The 22,742-nt window shown below is 35.1% G+C and overlaps 1 protein-coding gene across 2 annotated transcripts; it reads right to left on the reverse strand.

Annotated features, from left to right (window-relative positions):
• Positions 1-880: 880 nt before the first annotated feature.
• Dmtn (transmembrane and coiled-coil domain 2 protein Dmtn) lies at positions 881-22,619 on the reverse strand. Of its 2 annotated transcripts, XM_018019437.2 has the most exons (10): positions 22,076-22,619; positions 5,977-6,156; positions 3,307-3,957; positions 2,949-3,013; positions 2,372-2,886; positions 2,181-2,301; positions 2,005-2,109; positions 1,825-1,938; positions 1,575-1,750; positions 881-1,492 (listed from the first exon to the last, which is right to left on the reverse strand). In XM_018019437.2, exons 2-10 carry the CDS (start codon positions 6,107-6,109, stop codon positions 1,366-1,368), a joined length of 2,007 nt encoding a protein of 668 aa, XP_017874926.1. In that variant the 5' UTR covers positions 6,110-6,156; positions 22,076-22,619; the 3' UTR covers positions 881-1,365. The 2 variants fall into 2 exon arrangements, with proteins under 2 accessions (XP_017874926.1, XP_089318556.1); XM_089462430.1 differs by lacking the exon at positions 22,076-22,619 and having other exon boundaries at positions 3,307-4,263; positions 5,977-6,117.
• Between the last annotated feature and the right edge of the window lie 123 nt (positions 22,620-22,742).

The raw sequence follows: 22,742 nt of genomic DNA on the forward strand, positions 1-22,742 counted from the left end.
ATAACAATTGTGTTTCAACGTGTAATCTACAGTTAATTTACAATAAACTAAGCGTAATTGATATAAACCAAATGAATAATCGTTAGTAGATCTTAATTTGAAAGCTTAACAATGGGGGACTTGATTAAGAGTATATTTATAATATATTTTATTTATAGCCAACTATTCTGATTCTTAATGATGCTATTGTATTTCAATTACCTTTTCAGCTGTAATGCAGAGTCAGAATTATGAGAAATAATGCTCTGTCGACCAGAACAAGCAACAATTAAACAAAGTATTTACAGTTCTACTTTTGCTTATATTTTTAGTCACTGCCTGAAAGTATGCAACACTCGTGTGAACAGACAAAAGCTGAATGCTACAACTGACCAACGATTTTGTGAGTAGATTTCACATAATTCGGTCCCTTAAATAGCGAGGCTGTGAGGCAACATCTAAAATCAACAATGTGTAAATTCAAGGCCTAAACTATGTAACTTTAATAATTTGTTTTAAGAGCATTTTCTTTGAGGGGTTTAGCCAAAAAATTTCTTATGATTAATACTAACAACTTTTTTTAAAAGGATTTAGAAAAAACTCGCCAGAATACTCCTATTAATAACGCTAACGACTAAAGACTTCGGCAGGTATTTCAATCTGTGTTACTTAATTATAATTTTCGCCTGGGAACTACAACAGCTGTTAAAAGGGCAAGTATACTTGAACGTTATTATTTTTTCTATATTCATACCCTCTGGTAAGTATAAGTATATATTTAATAGACATGTGGGAAGTTCTGTTGAATTAAAAAATCCATATAAATAATTGAGCGAAATATGGCGGGCATGGGCTGTAAAATATAATTAAAAGTAATTAAAGTAAAAAATATACAAATAAATTGGTTTTGTACAAATACAAATGGTTTTAATGTATACGATAACTATAAACAGAGCTCATATATATATATAGTATTTAGATATACATATTTATTTATAGTATTGAGTAATGCACATAATCTTGTCAGCATTGCAGTTATTAGACTAAACCATTAGCAGAGTTTTTAAATCGAATTTCGCTAAGTGTATACATTTATGTTTAATTTATGAATGTGTGGATGTGTGCGATATAGTTTTTCACTTGTTTGTACAACTCGTATGCAATTATGCATGTGTATACACATATATTCATATGTATATATATATATAGATATATATGAATATGTATATGTGATTCGGTAATGTGATGCGTGTGTTGTCTTGACACTAATTAAATTTTAAACTATTACGTTTTGTGTATTTATAAGTTATATACAAAATATGTACTTTTTAACTTAATACTATTAACATTAAGAAACTACTAGTCGAACATAGAGTCACCGCCGTCTCACTTCACCACCAGCGACTGTTTGAGATACCGCACAAGGCCAGAGCCTATATCCTGCACATCCGGCCATTGGCGTATCACAAAGATTATAAAGCAAATCGTTAAAAATGTGGTCAGCACGCGAAGCCTATAAATACAAAGCAATTCATAAATTACTAAAGGCTCATTATATATATATACACATATGCGTATGTAGAGCGTGTACTTACCTCGTTTTGAGAAAGGGCATTATAATGCCAGCAGCGGTTGCCACCAGCAGCAGCACCACTTGCAATATTGTTAAGACCACATTGATGAGTTTCACAACCAGGGCGCGAGCGTTCGAATTGTCAATGCCCTCGACGGTGACATATTGCTGCTGAGACATATGCTCCATTTTCGATATCTATTGGCAATGGATGACATTTTATTGTTTAACATTTTAACAAGCACTTAGGCCAAAGCCAAGTAACAACTTACCCTTGTTTGACAATTCTCGAGCACTTCGTTGACGTCACGTAGTCTTTCATCGCTTTGGTATTGTACTTTCTCTTCCATGTCAGCAATTGTTTGTTTCAGATTCTCGATTTCATTCTGCAATAGAAGGTATTATTCGATATTGTTTCAAGCATCCTTAATTATACAATCAATGAAACGCACCTGATGCAATTCCGTCAAGTCATTGATTTGCTCCTCCAGTCCCTCAGCACGGAAGCGTTCACTTTCGAGAGTGGCTGTCAAATTGTTGAACTCCTTTTGGCTAGTCTGAAATTGATATAATTGATAGTTGGGATTAAATTGGATATATTTGTATATTATACTTTATTAGTACTTACCTCAAGTCGATCGACTCGCTCTTTAAGCTTCTCGATCTCCGCTTTGCGCTCGGACAGTTCAGTGAGCAGGGACTTGAGCACAATGTGGTACTGGCTGGCGCCCGACTGACTCTTGCCAGATCTGTATTCACGTAATGATTAATAGGTATAGTAAGGATGCAGTTTGACTTGGCCGTAACCATTGCACTTACCCCGCTGGTATGCTTTCGCTGGTTACACTGCTGCACTCGCTGCCGTTGTCGCTGTTGAATTTGCCGGTGCCGCTGCCAGTGCCCGCGTTGTTGTTGTTCACGTTGTTGCCGCCGCCGGAGCCCGTGGAGGTGCCAGGGCCGGGTTGATGCTGCAATCGCTCATTGGCCGCTGTCAGGGCGTCCGCATTTGCCGCCTGAATGGCTTGAAGCTCGGCGTCAGCAATCTGATTTATATTGTCCGCGCTGCCGAATTTGTTCTTAATGAGATGCGCAAATTCGCGCGGCTTCGACATCACCGAACCGGAGAAGCCCGTAATGCCATCACGTATATTGCCGCCCACATTGCGTAGTCCCTGGCCGACGTCGCGGAGCACCTCGCGCGGTTGCCGGTGCTGGCTCTTGGTTTGAAATTGATGATTCTGCAGATCCTTGGCTCGCTTGGTATAATTGTCCAGTTTCTTTTGCAGCTGCGATATGCTGTGTGCGCTTTTCTGATTCTTCTTCTCGAACACCGCCTGCAATCGGACAACGTCTATAGAATTCGCCACAAACATTGAGTTTCTTTCTTGATTTTTACCTTGATGCGCTGCAATTGCTGTTTATCGGCGCTGGCTGCGAGTTTCAGATACTCGTTCACATTATCTACAAGGATTAGTATTAAAAATTTCAGATATAATTGTCATTTACTGAATATTTGATTTAAAATTGATGATATAATATTAATGTGGAATGCATTGAATTTTACATTCCCTAATATATGTATATTAAAATTATATTATAAGTAATTTGAAATCTCTTTGTCTATCTAAATTATGTATATTAGTGGGAATCAATAGAATTCTCCATTCCAAGGATTACCATTTATGTAGGCTAGCACTTCCAATAAGTATGCTATGAAGTCGAGTCCCCAGACATTATAAAGGAATTGTACTCACCATCCCGGGCTGTTTGCTCCTGCCTGATGGATTCCTTGGTGCACTGTATTTTCGTATTCAGACGATCTATGGCCTGCACACTGGAACTGCGCTCATGGCGCCGATGGTGCAGCTTCTTGCTGCTATCGAATTCATCCGATGCCATAGACGCATAGTAGTCCTCATTGCCGGACAGACGAGAGTCCTCTAGGCCACTGCCGGTGCCGGCGCTGCCACCGCCGCCGCCGTGGCTGAGACTGACGCCAAAGTCTGTCATATCGCCTACCATGCCGCTGTAGGCCAGGAGACCGCCTTGATCGGAGCCATGTGTGCGTCGCTGGCGCTCACGGCTGTGTCGCCGCTGTGTGGGGCTGTGGCTGCGAAAACCCCGCACTGCCACGCCCCCGCTGCTACCCAGGCTGCCGGTCACCGTGTTGCCGCCGCTGTAGACAGCCGCCTGTGCAGCTGCCACTGTGCTGGACGAGGCCGACGAATTGCTGTTGGCTGCCGTCGGTGTGGCCAACGCTGCCGCTCCTCCGCCTCCCGCCGCTGCTGCTGCTGCCGCTGATGGCGTCGTCGTCGTCGTCGCTGTTGCAATTGCAACCGTTGGTGTTGTGGCTGCTGTTCCCGACGACGCTGCTGTCGCTGAGTCGCTGGTGCGCTCCCTGGACACTGTCGAGTTGTTGCGCATAGAAAGTCAGTATGGTACGTATATATGTAGTTTATGGCTTTGGCTCGACTCAAACTTCAATTGTCGAATGGATGAAGGCGAGGCACAGGTGCAGTCGCAGCAAACGATAACATCAAACACAGTGATAAAGCAATAACAAAAACCAAGTCTCAAAATACCACAAAGAAAAAATGTTTAATTTACTGCTGTTGTTGTTGTTGTTATGGTTGTTGCTGTTATTGTTGTTGCGGCTGCGCTTGTAAGCGTATGTGTGCATATGTGTATGTTAATGACAGCCTTACAGACAGCTGTGCGTCAAAAGAGACAGTGAGAGAAAGCACGAGAGACAGAGAAACAGAGAGAGAGAGAAAGACGAACAGTTAAAAAGCAGCAGCAGAAAGTGTTAGCGATTTAATAGCGTTTAAAATCGCGTCTGCGTTGCTGTGAATAGAAAAATGTTGAAAATGCGAGAAATGTGTGAGTGAATACGTATATATGTATGTATGAATGTAGGTATGTATGAATGTGTGTATGTATAAATGAATGTATGACTGTTTATGTTTGGTGTTGTGGTATTACAGTTATGTGAGCAATAATAGAAAATACTATGTAATGGCAAATACCATAAAAAACTTAATTTTGATTTTACTTAAATCTTGAGATGCAAAATAATTATTATTTCCATCATATTGGGAATGAGCGAAACCCCTGTTTAATATATATTTTAAATTTAATTGTTATTTTACTATAGCTTCTATTATTTTTCACATACTGTAAGATATAGAAGTACGAGTGCTGATTGAAATATATTTTTTTGCTATTTTTGTACCTTTTTGTATTTTATATATATATAAATATGTTTATATATATGTATGTGGGTCTACGTTTGTATTTATATGAGTGCGGTCAACGGTTACAAAGCTGTTTAAAGACACAAAAGAAATAAAAGAGAAACGAGAACAAAAGGATAATCAACACACACAAGTTAAATGCAATACAAATAACGATAAGCAAGAACAGAAAAGTCACATATAATAAGCTATAATCAAAATAAACAAATACACATTTATATACATATATGTATGTATACAATATAAATGTGCATGTCAACACACAGAAAGCTAATGAAACGCTTAAAAGCACACAGCACATATTTGCACTTGTGAGCATTTAATCCATTTGTGTGAAAAAAATATATATATATTAATAAAATAAATTAAAAACTCTCTAAAGCATTGCACAGCAAGAAACGGACGAAATCAATAAATAAAGATGAGTCTGAATCAAAGCAGCTTAAGACAATCTTCAAATTGACTAAAGAAATTCCTATTTGAGTCCACCTAGTATAACATGTTTTTGTGACATATAAAAAGTATTTAGTTGACCATAATCTATATATTGATTAGAGTTTACAAATGTGTGAAAGGTAAATTCTTAAAAAAAATTTCACTTAAACTTCTTTAAGTTGTTTTTTTTTTTTTTTTAAATAATATTTTTAGTCAGAAATTATTCAGAATAATTATTATTTTTTGCTCACTCATTTTTAAGGATTGTAAAAGCTGCTTTGAAAAGTTTTTAACTATAAAATAATTAAGAATTTAGGAATATCAGATATGATCAGATAAATTTGCATAAATCATTACAAAATACTATTTATAAAAATAAATTTTAAATTAAATTAAATTATTTTAATTCGATTTCTTCTAAGAACTTGCTATTCGTGAACTAATTTTTAATATAATGAAGCGTAGTCAATCTTTAAAGGTTTATTGGCTTTTGCCTAGCGACCAAATCTCTCAACATAATTATCAGCAACGGAAGTGCTAAGTGAATAAGCTGCAGAGATTCGCTATCATTCACAGACCGAGCCGGAGCTGATAACAGTGTTGATGAGCGTGTCGCATTAAACCAATTATGGGCCAAGTGCTTAAGCTATTAGGGCTAGAGCACGACTAACAGGAGTGAGCTTTTGGTGTCTGCTTGCCAAAGATTGGGATGATTATAATTATAATTCTAATTACTTTGCTCGCTGCTTCTGGTGGTCGAGGGCGAACGGCTGGCCCGCAAATTGGAGCTGGAACCGCGAGACGAGCGCAACGGTTGCAACGGCTGCAGCATTAAATGATCCCGACTCACTGGTGGCAACGAATCCATATTTGCATATTGCTTGCCAAAGATCTCAACTAGTTGCCTTCAATGGCCTGCAAATACACAAAGAGAAAAAAATAATGCGATTATTATTGTGATTAATATTAAATATTGTCATTGAATAAGAGATTGCGTCCAATGCTAGCGCACAGAAACAATCGCGAGGCGCGAGTCCAAAGTCAAAAGGTGAATCAACTTCGGCTGCTGATAATCCCACAACCACAATCGCTGAAAACTGGACCAAATACTCGCCCAGTTGCCAATTTCATATGCCAGAGGGCATTTCATAATATTTCATAGGGAAATAATTCAAGAAATTTTCAAATTCTTCACATTTTTGGTCGAGTTCTCAGCGTTTGCCGGCAGATTGAAAACACATGCCAAGGGTATAGCGAGGGTAGTTAGTATTGTTTATTGGAATTTATATATTATTTATTAAATAAAAAAGCTGATTTACTTGCTTGATAAATAAAATATTGTTTAAATAATACGTTTATTAGAAACTCATAAATCAAATAAATAAGAAAAATTATTATTGAAAGGGAGAAAATTATAAAAATATATAAATATATATATATATATATTGTATATTAATGGTTTGACTTTGTAATAACTTTTTTATTAATTTATAAAGCTTTATAATTTCTGTTTAAAATAAATTTTTAAATATTTGCTGTAAATTTATATGCACTTATAGCAATTTTTCAAATATTTATGAAATAACTAGGGATATTCGAACAACTCAGGGAACCTAACTAGTCTTCTCTTAGTGTTCCTTGTAGAAATCACAACACATATTTCCATGACATAATAAAATTATTATAAAATTTAGAAAATTCTTGTTGGTTTATTAATCTCTGCCAAATGAATTAATGAATCTGATATAGAATAATCAATTCCATTCATTTTCCATTAAGAGTTTGATTCAACCGGTACAGCGAGACCTTTGTACTGTATACATATCAAATATATAGCATATTATAGATTTTGTTTATAAAGAGACTGAGTAAGGTGGCTCGATCAATACCAAATACCAAACACCGAATACCGATTGGCTGACGTTAGGTGACGCTCGACGTTCGATGTTCTATAAATACAATCGATACTGCCGGCACACAGTGCATGTGTACCCATGCACCTGATAAGGATGGGTATTGGTATTGGGTTCTCCAGAGTGTGACACCATATCTATATGTGCTTGCTCTCGACTTCAGGCGAGACGCATTCAGATCGAGACGGGAATACACAGCTCAAGTGCCGTGCATTGTATTCCGATGACAGCGCTGCGATGATGGCATACAAAGATAACAATTGTTTATAATTCACTATAAATATTTATATAGCAACGTTCCAGCTTTTCTTCTTTTCCTGTCTCTATATAAAACGGATTATATACATTGCGATGCATGTGCTACGGTTCTCAAAAGTAGCAGGGCCCACTCCATTTCCACCTTCCATAAAAGGGTGCTCAATTTTCATTTTAAATGAAGCTGAACATGTGGTTTTTGCAAAGCTAGAACAACCTTTCCAAGTGCTCCAAGGTTAAAGCTTTGTTAATAATTTAGAATTTGTTCTGGCTGCTTGCTCACTAACCATATTTACACTTTGGAGCTAATACTGGGCAAACTAATCTATTCAAATATTTAACTGCACGAGTAGCGTTTAATTCATACAAATGCAATATTTTCCCTCTTTCTTCTTATCGTTTAGTTGTTACAAGTTCATTAGTTCAATCCCTCTTGACATCCGAATTGCACGATAGCTAACAGAGGACATTATTTATTGTCAATTATAAAAATATAAATTCTTAAAATCCCTCTTGAGTAATTATGGTGTTTTATACTGAGACGCTGATGACTGCGTCATAGATGTGATTAAAATCGGATTGGTTTTATCTTTATTATTATGTTATCATTATAACCCGAATTCTTAGGTTTATGAGAAAGTGCGGGGGCTTTTTTGAGCCGACCATGACTTTCAATATAGAAACTGATATAATTCATGATGGGATAGTCTTGGACTAATATCAGGAAATGTATTTGAATCTCGAATGAAACTCTGATGTATTTATTTGCATACTATGTCCTTTCGATGGGAGTGGTTTCAGAAAATAACTAAAACAATATGCAGATGAAATAGATATTCTACTAAAGTGTTTCATACACTCTTTATAAAGTAACTGATTAATTATGTCAGTCTTCTTTATACATAATGTAATTAAGTAGATATACTTTATCTTTTCAAATAAGAAAATAGCTTTTAATTTTAAATACAAAATTTCAGTATAATTAAATTAAATACTTGTTTAAGCACACAAGTAATTTGAAGGAAATTGCATTAATGCGTGATATACTTTTAATATAAACAACTAAAACGTAATTGAAAGTATAAACAAATTTTAGTAATGAAAGCAGCACCTGTTATATATGTATATCTATATCTATATATATCTATATCTATATATATCTATATCTATATCTATCTATACTTATATCTATATATACATATATATGCATTTGAAGCTTAATTTCTTGGAAATCATTTCCACAATGCTTCAATGACTTCTGGGTTAATTTCCCATTTTCATAAAGCGCTTTGACTTAACACAAATTTCTTCAACTGCGCTTTCAACCCAAATGCTCATCCAGCTGCAGGAGAAACTCTTTCTGCCCGCCTTTCAGCCTATTAAGCCAACTCTCTCGGTTACCACATTTTATCATTGCTGTGCAGTTGTTGTTGTGTGAGCCCCTCGCTTCACCTGTGGTTGCTTGAAAACGATAATCATCGCATTTTGTAACAATTTTTTTATTATTTTTATTATTATTTTTTTTTGCTTTGTTATTTTACACCTCTCACCCCAGTTGCTTTCCTCGTAATTGTTTTCTTCTTTTTTTTTATAGCAGCAATAAACAAATAAATTAGGGAAACAACGAATTTTCAATATCATTCCGCCACAATACGTCTTAAATAATAGTCAATGTATGATGTATAAATACATTTTTTCTAAAATTTGAAAGAAACATGTATATATAAAGAAGGAAATATATGTGCATGTATAAAGATCCGACAAAAAGCTGTTGCACACTTGCTGATAAAGTTACAAAAGAAAGAAATGTAAACAACAAGAGACGTATATTGAAATCATTTATAAACAAAAACAAAAAACGTGTTCAATCGTGTCTGGGGTTATTGCACTCGGAGACGTCGCCACGAGCGCTGAGGCAGCAGATAGGGTCCGCTGAGGTGTACTATCACGGGCCAATTAGACTTGGCCGCATGATGAGCAGCGTCTCGTCAGCATTTCGAGCGCTACAGATCGATTCAGCTATCAGTCAAAAGCAACGACAACTTCCGCATGACTGGCGGGAAAATTTCTATTTATCAAAGCACTAGCTAGAGATGATAATTGTCTAAGTACACATATTGTGTGTACATAATATATCTACACATATGTATATATGTTGATTTGCATTTATTAGATATGCGCCACATGCGCCACAGCGTCACAGCCATTTGCTAATGAGCATCTTCGTCTTGGGTAGCTCGTTGGCCAACCGAGACTTGTTGCCCGCATCAGGTTAGAAGTCTATAAATGTGTATACGTACGTACAGTACATATTATAAGTATGCGTACTCTCAACTGACTATACCACACTGCACCACACCACAGCGCACCACCCACCGCACCGCACCACAATCTGGTGCGGCCGGCCGCAACAACTATTTGTGAAGGTCACGGCGCGGCTGGCGTCGCCGTGACTATGGCCGGTTTATAAATATATAAAGAACCGCAGTTGCTTCTAAGTAATACATAAAAGATCTAACATTAGAAATACAATGCGGCAATGCGCCGTACACATCAACGACATCAACGAGCGTCAGTCTTATGGTCTGACCTTAGAGCTTACTTTCTAAGGCGGGCATCCTTGAGGCCTTCCTTCTGTTCTTGAGCAATCAAGCGTTTTATATCTAAGCGATAAGTTAGCTGCATTTCATAAGCTCACTTAGTGAAATCAAGCACACAATTTAGGTCTAATTAATTTGATTATCAGTTCAGTTTGAAGCTGGGCAACACGAGTTGCAAGATGCTCGTTAGCGAAGTTTTCTTTTATACAATGTGATTAGACACGTCAGGTTGTTCCAAGTTGATATCAAATGTTCGCCATTAATTAAAGCACTTTGATTATGTAAAACATAATCACAGTTCGCACCGCTGTTGGCCTACAAAAATAAAAGCAAAATCAGTTAACAGTTAGCTAGGTCAGTCCTAAAGCCAACCATTGAACTTGGCTGGCACGTACCGGCGCTGCTTGCCCAGCAGATTTGCCCAACAGACTTTAATACATAACTCGATGTTGTTTATGCAAAAATTGTTCAAGCTACATTTGTTGTTGTCGGTGTTGCCTCAACTTGTGCTATTAAATTGCATTATGTGATGTTTACTGTTTGTTGGAGTCGTTTAAAATGAAAACAAATGTCAAAGCGACAGTGGAAATAATACATACATATATAGACGTAAGTGTTTTAACTTTTATTTCAGAGAAGTGGAAGTGGGAGAACATGAAAGAGAGGCAAAGAGAATAGAGTTGGAAAGAGATACAAATATAGAGGAGCAGTTGAAGGCACAGCGAAAATGAGAGAGAGAGGGAGAGAGAGATAGAGAGAGTGAGTAAGAAAGAGAGAGAGAGAGAGTGAGAAAGAGAGAGAGAGTGAGAAAGAGAGGGAGAGAGTGAGAGAGTAAGAAAGAGAGAAAGAGAGTGTGAGAGAGAGAGAGAGGGAAAATGAGTAAAAAAAGAATGAGGGAGCGACAGGGTATAATATGGAGAGAAAGAGAGAGAACGAGAGTAAGAAAGAGGGAGAGAGTCAATTAGTAAAAGGCAAAAGCTATAAGAAGAGAGAAAGAGAAGGCGACGGAGAGAGAGAGAAAGAGAGAGAGAGAGAGGGAGAGATAGAGAGAAAGAGATTGGATGAAAGAGACAAAAGCAGATATGGAGAGAAAATCAAAAGGGAACAGCGAGTGACACAGATGTTGAAAAATGGAAAAATAGGAAAATGAAGTCAAACATAGTGAGACATTAACAACATTGACAAAATAGAGACAAGAGACAAATATGTTCCTCTTTTATTTATTCTACTCTATTCCAGTCGGTATTATATTAATCGCTCACATTTCAAAAACTAATAACATATTAATAAATATTACTTTTGCATTATCTAAATTACAGCAAAAACAAAAACTGATTGATATATCATTAAATATTAATAACAGTAAATAATAAACTTCTGCTGCTGCTATATAATCAAGTGTCTGATCTTAATTAACTGGAATTATTTCGGTTTAATCCATTAGGTCAGCACATCGTGATAATTAACATTTCCACATTCAGCTAATTACACGCCTCAATTCGAGGCGGACAGCTGTAGCTTAGGTGATATTTTTTCGCTGGTGTGAAACGGGTATGTGATTCACTTAGTCGGGGCACTACACAAGCAAGTGCCGCAATTTTGTTGTTACTGATTTCGATAAGAACTTAAAACAGTTATAATTGAGTAACTGAAATAGTGTAATTTTGTTGTTGTTTAGCACCTTGGGTTGTTACCTTATCTGAAAGAAATGTTTGCCTTTACTTTTATTCCAGTTATACAATATTCCACTTGCATTCTGTTTGATGAGCTTCCAATTGCTTTTTAATTACAACGATTCTTATCAATGTCGCATGTCGCACGCGGAACGGACGAATAATTAGATTTCGATATTATCATTTGTATTTATTTTTTCACAATTTGGAATTTTCTTATCTGCACAGTGGCTAAATTAAATTAAATGCGGCACAATTTTTAAAGCTGTTAAAAAAGTGTTAACTGATATGCACCTTAATATTAATTCTATACTTAAGATAACCTACACCAAGCCAGAAATGACGTAGGCACCGCCACGCTGCTTGGCTCAGCATGATAGAGAAAAGTTATAGAGTAACTTGTCTGGCAGATAAGTGGATTCCGTGATTAGTCTCTGATTTCTAAAAATGTAATAAAATGTATAGAGAGAAATAATAAACAAATGGAAGTGCAATGAATTTGCGTTTTCCAAGCAAGTCATTAGGGACAGGTAAAAAAAGGTTGCTTGGCTGACGGAAATATATTAACAGGTAAAATAAATGAACAGCATCATAGAGTATTTTGCATTTGGGCTTTAGGTAAAGCGAGACAAATAGATATGAGCTATAGATATGATCCATAAAGTATGGATAGCTGCGTTCAAGGACTAAATATTTTACATGTTTGTTTTATTTATAGGAAACAAATGCTGCATTGTTTACCTAAAACATATAAAACATATGTCAGCCTGCCTTGAGTCGAATCAATTCAGAAATATCGTAACAAATTGTAAATAAGATTAAAATATATTATTTACAAACTGAAGTTTAGTTCTGATATCAATATTTGTATCCCTTTACTTCAACAAGCTGTACGAAAATTTCTCGGTAATAAAATGATTTACTGATATTCAATATATATACAAACATTTGGACAACACCTGGCCCTATTGATTATTTGAGTTTCTTATCTGTTAAGCAATGAGCAGCTTATAATCAGGTGCAGATGAGTAAGGTATATTTCCCTATGCACAGCAACAAATCATAAATACCTTTATGATTGCCCAACTAATTGAGCCCATGCGAATCTGTAACTGATTACACACACACACACACATACTCCGATAATAAGTTTAAATCATCAGAATGAACTGCATGACGAATAATTTGGTCAGGCTGCTACGTGATATCGTACTTTGTTGGCCACATTATGATTCAGAGTCCCGAGCTCCGTATTTGGATACAGTATTTTTATTTTTTACTTTGTTTTGGTGTTTTTCGTTTTTTGTTTCGTATCATTAATAATAAGGCAAAAAAAAGAACAATAACAAAGACTTCCTGTAAATAGCTGCAATGCAATCAGTAGAAACAATTGTCAATATGTCTCGCAAGCATTTCGGATCCACTTTCAGTGGTTCTATTATCTAGAAAATTGCATTAAGTAATGCCCACACAGTCTCGACTGTGGCCACGACGTCTGACCGCCCAGACAATTATCTTAACAAAGGCGGAACTAAAGGGTATCCGCTGTTGCATATTTCATGACATAATCTGCCATATAAAGTCCATGGCGACATATATGGTATATACATTCTTAATCAACTGCAGCCAATGTAAAGCCTTGGTCGGGGCCAGCACGTAATTGAGCCCAGGTCAATTTATTCAATTTGTCAATAAACAATTTAAGTTTACTATAATATAAATAACTTTTATTTGAATTTATTACAGTGCTTGTCCCGTTGGAATAAAAGTGTTAAAAATTGACAATAAAAAATGTTGTTTATCAAAGATTTCTTTATCTCCAGTCCATTAATCTAGTTTTCGGATTGATCTCTTTTCCATCTTCTCGATATATGCAAAATTCGTATTGTCATTTAGATAGGCGAATACATATCAAAAACATTTGTAGTTTGGTTATTATCTTAACAAAAAATCAAAATAAATAAATAAACAAAATAACTAGAAAGCATATTGTCTTGTATCTTCAAATCCGGACCAGTTCGGCAATTATCTCTCTGACAGTTATTCAATACAATACGCTTTGCTGCCAACCGGTTCGCCCAGTTGGTCTATTAGCGCAATTGGTTTGAGCCACATTTTTAGTAAAAAAAAGAAAAAACGCCAACTGCTGTTGTTCTGCCGGATGATGCTGCAGTTTCTCAGCTTCTTCAGTTGGCCATTGGCTTTTGGCCATTTGGTCGTATAACTGATGTCACGTTTTCGATGTTTATGAGTGGGGGCCATTGGCCACTGGTCAAACCATGCGGCCATGCGGGTGTTTTGCTAGTCATCTACTTGGCGATAAATCAGTGTCATAAGCTCGTTTAGGTACGTGCTCTCCTCTAAACCTTGACCTCAGGTAGAAAACCTCTATTATATACATCTAGAAAAATACGTGAGTATGTCGATAACTGCTCTATGAGCAAAACAGTTGGGCGAGATGCAAGTTGCTCGAATTGAAACACCTACAGAGTACCTAGCTATATGAGCTGAAGACCACAAATGGTCAAGCTCTTTTGAGTGTAGGCATTTGTGTAGGCCTCAGCTCAAATATGGCTAAAAACAAACTTACATTTTATAATAGAAACTTTAGTGGATAAGAGAAATTAATTTTACTTGTTATACCCTGAACCCATTGATCTTAATGTGTATTTATTATAAAATTTTACTAACAAAAATAATTTGTTTCTTTATACAATTTTTTTTTAATTTGAGATCCAATTGAGAAATGGGGAATATTAAATAAATTATATACAAACTTTAATGGGCAAAGTTAATTTAGGCAATTGGAATAATTGGATTATAGTAAAACCTAATCTTATTATTATTATTATTATTATTTGTTATCATATACCTGAAGCATCAAATTAACCAGATCGTATCTAGATATAACTCTTTTTATTGCTGATCTGATTTATTTCATGTTTTTTATGTTCTTAATGAAATTTAATACACTCAGCGAGGTAAACACCAAATGCAGCACATCAAATGCCATAAAAAAAGCCTTTTGCCTTTATCTGTGTGTTTGAATATTGCAAATATTTATATATGCATATTTAATAAACAATCAAAGTAGTTTGTAAACAAATCACAAAATTGTTTTGCCAGCAGCGTTGCTGAATATTTTCTATTCTGTTCTCGGTATTCTCTCTCTCTCTCTCTCTCTCTTTCTCTCTCGCTCTCTATCTATCTTTCTTAGCTTTTACCCTACCTTGACTATGGCAATTAGGTCCGATTCATTTGGCACGTGGCCTTCAATTGCCCATTACTTAGCGTTTATGGCTAATTGTTTTGCAAGCATGCCGAACCGAATGTAAACAATTGCTGGCGATTTAAAGCAAGCCCAATGACAATTCGAGACGCCATTTATGCCCCACTTCAAAGTCAGCCCAAAAATTGCGGGAACGTGAAGTCGATTCCATTATTCGCTTTGCCTCATTGCAACACTTAAAGAGCTCAAAGCACACACACACACATACACACACACACACACACAGAAATTACACAATTCTCAATGTTTTCAGATTAAGCGAATTATGCAGACAGCGAAATTGACAACGCCCTTAACGGACCGAGCTGAGGATGGGCTGCATTGCATCATCACATGTCGGATCATATAATTGACATTTGACAGGCGGGTCAATAACTTTTCGAAACACTTTCTGTGTCACGACATTTGTCAACTGAGACGCTAAACAACAACCACAACAACAACAACAACTACGAATTAAATTTCAAAGTGAACTTTAAGCTCTATTTTGGTCGAGGCTTGGACTTTGCGCGATGATTCATATTGGGTTGACACACATGCAAATCGAGCTCGAGCCAGAACAGTCCTCAATTTATTTTTCCACAAATCATATTCTACATATTCTACGTTTTTTATTTACCTTTAATCTGATTTTATTTGTCATGACTTGCTTACAGTTTAAAGTGTGTTCAATAAATTTATTTTCATACTTTTATACCCATTAAAAAATGGATAATCAGACCATGATGGTTTTGTGACAATTTATGTAACAATAGACAGAAGTCGGATAAGAAAAAATATATATATATATATTTGAAATGATCTGAATTAATATTACCTTACAGACATTTCTTGCTTCATGTTATTGATTTTCTTTTAATTCGATGGTTTGACGAATTTTTTGAAAATGGGATATTATATATAACAGTCAGAAGAAGGTATAACAGACATCCATAAAGTATGTATGTATATAATTGAGCAGGATGCTGAAATGAACTGATGCTCGTCTGTCCGTATAAATACGATTTCGTAGAACATAAAAGCTTGAGATTCTGATAGATCTAAAGTGTTCCAAATTTATACCTAATGTTTTTTTTCTCTCTCTCTTTTAGGGTTCAGGGTATATCTTAGTTGGTCACGACAAACTCTGATTCACAACAAACAATGATTCTTCTTTTAACTTAAAATTATTATTTATTTATTAGGCATCATTCATCTATTATATATCCAAGTGAATCACTTTAGCTTATCAAATTCGAAATAAATAACATAATTCAGGCAAATTTAGTTTTGATTATATTCAGGCATTCATCGCGAATTCCCGGAAATAACAACATAGCAATATTATAATTTGATTTTGGAATAATTATATTTCTCTGAAGAGATGACTAACTAAAATGTAAATATATATTGTCCCGAAATTGAAACATCATTTTATTTATATAATTATATTAAGCAAGCATTCATATGTTTTTTCACGAATTTCGCCCATTCGCTGTCAATATATTTATATAAATGTATATACAGGCAAAGTAAATACATTTACAAATTAAAAGGCGTATTCAAAGTACAAAGATCAGAATGCTAAACACTCTTACATCGAATGCTCAATGAGTGACGCCGCTGCCCTGTTGCCTGACCAACATGTAAATATGCATACATACATAAGTAAAACTAAATAATACACAAAGAGAAAAATACAATAATAACAAGAAAAACAGACAGTTTCAGCTACTTTGACAACTTCGTGCAGAGAATACAAACAAAAACAAATACCAAATACAGAGAAACCGGAAAAGCAAAATTAACAACAAAGCAAATAAATCGCAAAACTTCACACGAGTCAAAATATATCTGTATATATGTATATACATTTATATATATATATATATATATATATATATATATATATATATATATATATATATATATATATATATTTACTATATTTGTGTGCATAAAACATATATGGTTATTATGCTGTTCAGCTTGCTATAAAGAAACGTAAACTCGGAAAAAATCAATGCGAAATGCGGGGCCCCAAATGCCACTTCAGACCTGCCTCCAATATATGTATGTATGTATATGGGGAGGGGCCCTGAAACTGAAACGGGTTTGCGAACTTTGGACTCCAACTGCGATGCTGCTGCCTGTATGATGAATCATCTGCACAAGACCCATAATAAATAATGCTTATCTTTTGTTTGAGTTCTCTGTTTAAAATTTGTGTTTTTATAGCTTAAGTGAATGGAAATTATCAACTGTAAAATGAATTTTCAAGGGTGTAAATCAATCTAACAGCATTTTATATTTATTTGTACTACTTTCTTTCAAATTTAAAATATTGTTTCATAACTTAGGCAAAGTCATTCAGTAGACGTTTTAATTGTGTTAACTTTTGTTTATTTTTATTTTTTATTTTATTTTATTATTTTCTTTTTTATCACTATTTCTCAGCTTTTATGCACGTGTTTGACATTTGAAATGTTTTAAATATATGCTAGTGCGTATTATTAGTATTAAATCATTGATTGACAGCCTGACGGAGTGCCGCCTGTGCCGCCGTCAATCAGTGCCGCCCTCCCGAGGCATTGCGAATGGGTGAAAGTGAACACAGTTGATGTTACCTATGTATACCCTTAGCCCATTCCAAGTGGGTATAATGGTTTTCTCAAAGTGTATGTAACGGGCGTGGCGTTTGATAAACGTAACTTAAATGCTGTTTATAATTATAATAATATGTTTTATAATTGTCAATATGTTGTAGAATGAGTGGAATATAAGTTATTTTAAGGCTCAGGGGATCTGCTAGTCGAGCAGAGAGAGCACTCATACTTGCTATGACAGTTGCTGTTGCTATTTTCGTTAGTAATATTATCATTATTTTTGTTGTTTTTGTGCTTATTTTTGCTCTTGTATATTTTAAACAATTTTTACAATTTTTGTTTTTTTTTTTTTCAAATTTTGTGCAATTTATTTGAGTGCATAAATAAGCAGCGGAAGTTGTTTAAGTTGAGCGAGGCAAGCGGCAACTTTTTAGTGCTATTATTATTGTTATTGTTGTTGTTGTTGTTGTTGTTGTTGCCATTGTCACTCAAAAGGTCAAAGTCAGATTTGGTCATCCAAACGCCGCTTTCATAATTGGCACTATTTCTCCTTGTTGCTGTGTGACAGTTTTATGCGTTGATGGTTGGATGACTCACATAGAGAAGAGCAATTGAGATGTTCAGAACAAAATATAACCATATGTATGTGTATATGTGTATGTGAGCTATTGTGAGCAGTTACTACACCTCTTGGAATTCAATTCGGGTCATTCAAATGCCTCAAGGAAAGTAGATTTTAAGCAGCTTATTGCGATTGTGCTGCACAGAAATGCCCGAAGAAATGCCGAAAGACATTAAAGCCAAAAAGCCGATTGATCGAAGGTTAATAAAGCATTAGATTTGTGATGGGATTTTTATTGTTTTTTATAGAAAATTAAATGCAATAAATTGAATCTGTCAATGTGAACAATATTATTTATCAGTATTAATCAATCTTGAAAGTGGTTAACGATGTCAATCCAAATTCAATAACAAATTGTAGATTGAGAAGAAGATACGGGCTTATATATGGTCTTATATCATGGACCCGCATATAACAAGAATTCTAATTGAATTCATTATATATTTTTCAAAATTGATTCAAATGATTAATGACGTTAGGAAAGTGAAAATTCTTTACTCAATTCTATTTCTATTCCATAAAAGAGAAGAAAATATAAAGCAAAGCTCAGAGTACCGTTGCATGCTAAGCGTAACCAATATTATTATTTTATTATTATTATTATTATAATTATTATAAACAATACGCTCGCTCGCAATATAAGCCGTATCGTAATATCATGCAATATGCAATATAATTCAGAGCACTAAAGCCAAACAAAGCACCAAATAACACGCAAATATTTGCATATAAAATTAACTTAATTTAATTTGTGTTGCTCTCTCTAGCTCTCTCGTTCTCTCTTGCTTTATATTTGCCAAAAATTTAAAAACCAGAGATTTTGTTCTTGAACTTTACGAACTATTTAATTGCTTTTGTCGTTGGCCTTTGAAGCTCGTATTGGTTTGCTTGTTATTAATGTTTGGTGTTGCTTGTTAGTTCGGTGTTGTTTTTGATTCAGTTTGTGTTTTTAGGTTTTATTGCGCACATATTGGCCATGTTAGCCACGAACAGCGTTGTTGGGCGTGTGCCCAAAAAGAGGGAAAGAAAGGGCCAATTGTACACCTGCTGCCGCAACTCCCGAAATTGAGAAACAACAACAAAATATGCGACTTGGCAACAGGGCAACGGCGCACCCAAAAATAATTTCGCCTTTTTTATACCCTGAACCCATTTTCAATGGGAAATCAGGGTATAATGGTTTTGTTGAAATGTATGTAACAGGGAGAAGGAGGCGTGGCAGACCCCACAAAGTATATATATTCTTGATCAGGGTGACGAGCTGAGTTGATTTGGCCCTGTCCGTCTGTCTGTCCGTCTGTCCGTCTGTCCGTCTGTCCGTATGTATGAACGCGTCGATTTCCGAAGATATAAGAGCTAGAGACTTCAATTTTTTTTTTAAATGTCCGTAATTACAGCGCGCATATCAAGTTTATCATTAAAATTCGATAACTCATCCCGATCTTTTTTTATCGATAAAAAACCTTATCGAAAACCAGTTATAAAATTATATCTTCTACACCTTTATTGCTAGAGTCTCCAAATTTTTAATGTATGTTTACATGCAATTTATACAATTTCGGTTTTTGTTAAAATTTACCCCCCACCCTTAAATTCACCCCCTCACCCTCACTTTTGTAAAAAGCGTATTTCAAATACTAGAGACTTGTGCTTTGGCAATTACATGCATATCCATGTTATAATCATAATCTGAAAGTTTCATGAAGATCGTACGTCCATAAAAAAAGTTATTAAACAATTAAGTATCATAGTAAGCGCACACTGCAGCCCATGCGTGTTTATGCGTGGGTGCTTGTGTGTGTATGTGTTTGTGTATGTGTGTGTATGTGTTTGTGTATGTATGTGTGTGTGTATGTGTATGTGTGTGTGTATGCGTTTGTGTCTGTATGCGTGTGTGTGTATGTATGCCTGTCTGTGCGTACGTGCGTGTGTGTGTGTGCGTGTTTCTTGTGTAAGCTGAAAGACGCGAAAAATTATTGAAATATCTATTGCTCCAAGGGTTCAGGGGATCTCGTAGTCGAGCAGTCTCGACTAGAGCTTTCTTACTTGTTTATGTAGCATTTTATTGTTTGTTTATATTAAAATGTTTTTTATTATACTTTTAATTACATATACAAATACATACATACATGTATATGTATTTTCGTATGTATATAGTGTCTTCACTCTGTTTTAATTAATTTCTTTATTATGATTCTAATCAATAATATTTAAATAATATATGTCTATGTATATATATATATATATATATATATATATATATATATATATATATATATATTATTAGGTGGTAACAGCTAGTCGAGCACATTTAGTAGAATATGCACTATAATTTTAAGCATAATCTGCTTTTGTTTTCATTTTTGTAAGTTTGTTGCTAGGTTGAATCCACGTGCATTTCTTTTATGTACCGATTGATAAGCTTTTTAGATTAGATTTGTAAGGGAAAAGCATGTATGTATGTATATGCTTTTTCCATACGAATCTAATCTATCTAAAACTCTCTTCATATGGTCAATGGCAAATGGTTATAAATTCCAATGAAATTGTATAATCTAATATTTTTCTAAAATTGTTATAAGAATCCACAAAATATTTAAAGTAATATATAAATAGTATAAAAATATATATTAAATATTAAATAATATATAAATATATACTATTCTTCGTGTATTGTATGTGGCTGCTTGATTTATTTAGTTGATTTATTTAAATTTCCTGACGTCACGTATTGCACGACTGTGACGCTGCAAATCTTGGCTAGCTACAATATATTTATGTATGTCTGTATATACATACATATGTATGTGTATTGTATACACATATGGATATGGATATATACCTTTGTCTGTATCTATGTATTTGGCCAGCTCTTAGCAACGAAATTATTCAAATCGAATAAATGTCAGATGAACGCATATATAACATCAAACATAACATATTTCGCTTAATAAAATACATTTGACAAACATATTCCCATACGAATAATCGTTTATGCTAGCCAAGAGTAGAGAGAGCGAGCGAGAGAGTCAAGAACAGAGAAAGAGAGCATCATAAATAATTTCATCAACAAAAAATCTACGGGATTAGTTGAAGAGGGAAGATGAGCAGCGAGTATGTATGTATGAACATAAATACATAAAGATATATACATACAAACATACATATATATGTAAATTAAATAAAATTCAACAAATTGCTATGCTCAGACATTGAGCAGAAATAGCAGCAGGAGCACCAGCAGCAACAGCAGCAACTATACAAAACAGTAAATAATTCTCTTTAGTTGCGTTTTATTTTTAAATTTAATTCAATTGCAGACATAACCTGCGATTGTTGCTGCTGCTGATGATGCTGTTACTGTTGTACATATAACGGTGCCTGTCTCCTATCAAAACAACAACAAGAACAACAGCTACAATAACAAGAACCATAAAGAAAGACAAGATGGAGAGCAGGCAAACAGCTTCCACATATGCCTGCACTATTTACTCTCACATGGAGAGCGGGAAGTGCAGCTAATTGAATTGAGAGTCACTCAACGAAGCGCTGATTGTCAAAACTGAGAGCGCAGCCTGTTACAGTTATCCATTGTGATGAATTAAATTTAACTTGTTATTAACTGTAATTGAGAATCATTCTATGCACTATGAGGAAAGCAATGAAGACTGACTGACTGACGACGGACAAAGAGTGAGAAAGAGAAGGAATGCAGAAATCAGTCAACAATAAAAATGCACTGTATACAATACACTAACACAAACATACATTGAATGAGAGCGTGTAAGTGCAAGGTACAAAACTTGTTCGGCTGTGTGCATGACATTGTGAGTGTGTGTATGTAGGTGTGGCCACACGAAAATAAGCGACTATAAACAATATTCGGCACGCACTCACCTTAGAGTCCGTTTGGGTCCCAATTTTAGTGTTGATTTGACTTGGGCTGCATTCAATTTTTTTTGTGACGCCCTTTTTTGTTTGGCACATGAACAAGCAAACACTCACTAACACTCACACACACACATGCAGAAAGAGAACAATATTATTCATATGCATATGAATATACGCACGGACATATGTATTTCCATCTATATACATATATATTGCCTACACTTGATTATGAATATTGCCAACTATTCGAAAATTTTCACTGGTATTCGATTTTCATTTGCTGAACTTTTTTGGCCGTTTTCTTTATGCGTTGACTGGCGCTGCTCTGTGCGCATCACAAAATCTGCCGCAAAATCCGCATTGCAAGCGAGCAATTAAATTTGAATGTTTATTTCGTTTTCACTGCACGATAGTTTTAAACATTTTCTTTGTAATTATTAGGTGCACTTTAACTGTATACCAAAATTAGTTATGCATTCTAATAATGCGGTCCGTAACATAACTCTTCTCACCGCTCGAAATCAACACACACTAATTGCTATGACAAGCTATCGATGATGTCGAATTCATTATCGATGTACAACCCTGTCAGTGCGATGATGATAAGTGCTGGAAAGTTCCTAAAGCATGCACGCAAGAGCTAAATGATATAAAACACTGGTTACTGAAATTC

Source organism: Drosophila arizonae, chromosome 2 (assembly GCF_054131065.1).
Source record: "Drosophila arizonae isolate 15081-1271.41 chromosome 2, UAZ_ARI_1.0, whole genome shotgun sequence".
Lineage (NCBI taxonomy): Eukaryota > Metazoa > Arthropoda > Insecta > Diptera > Drosophilidae > Drosophila > Drosophila arizonae.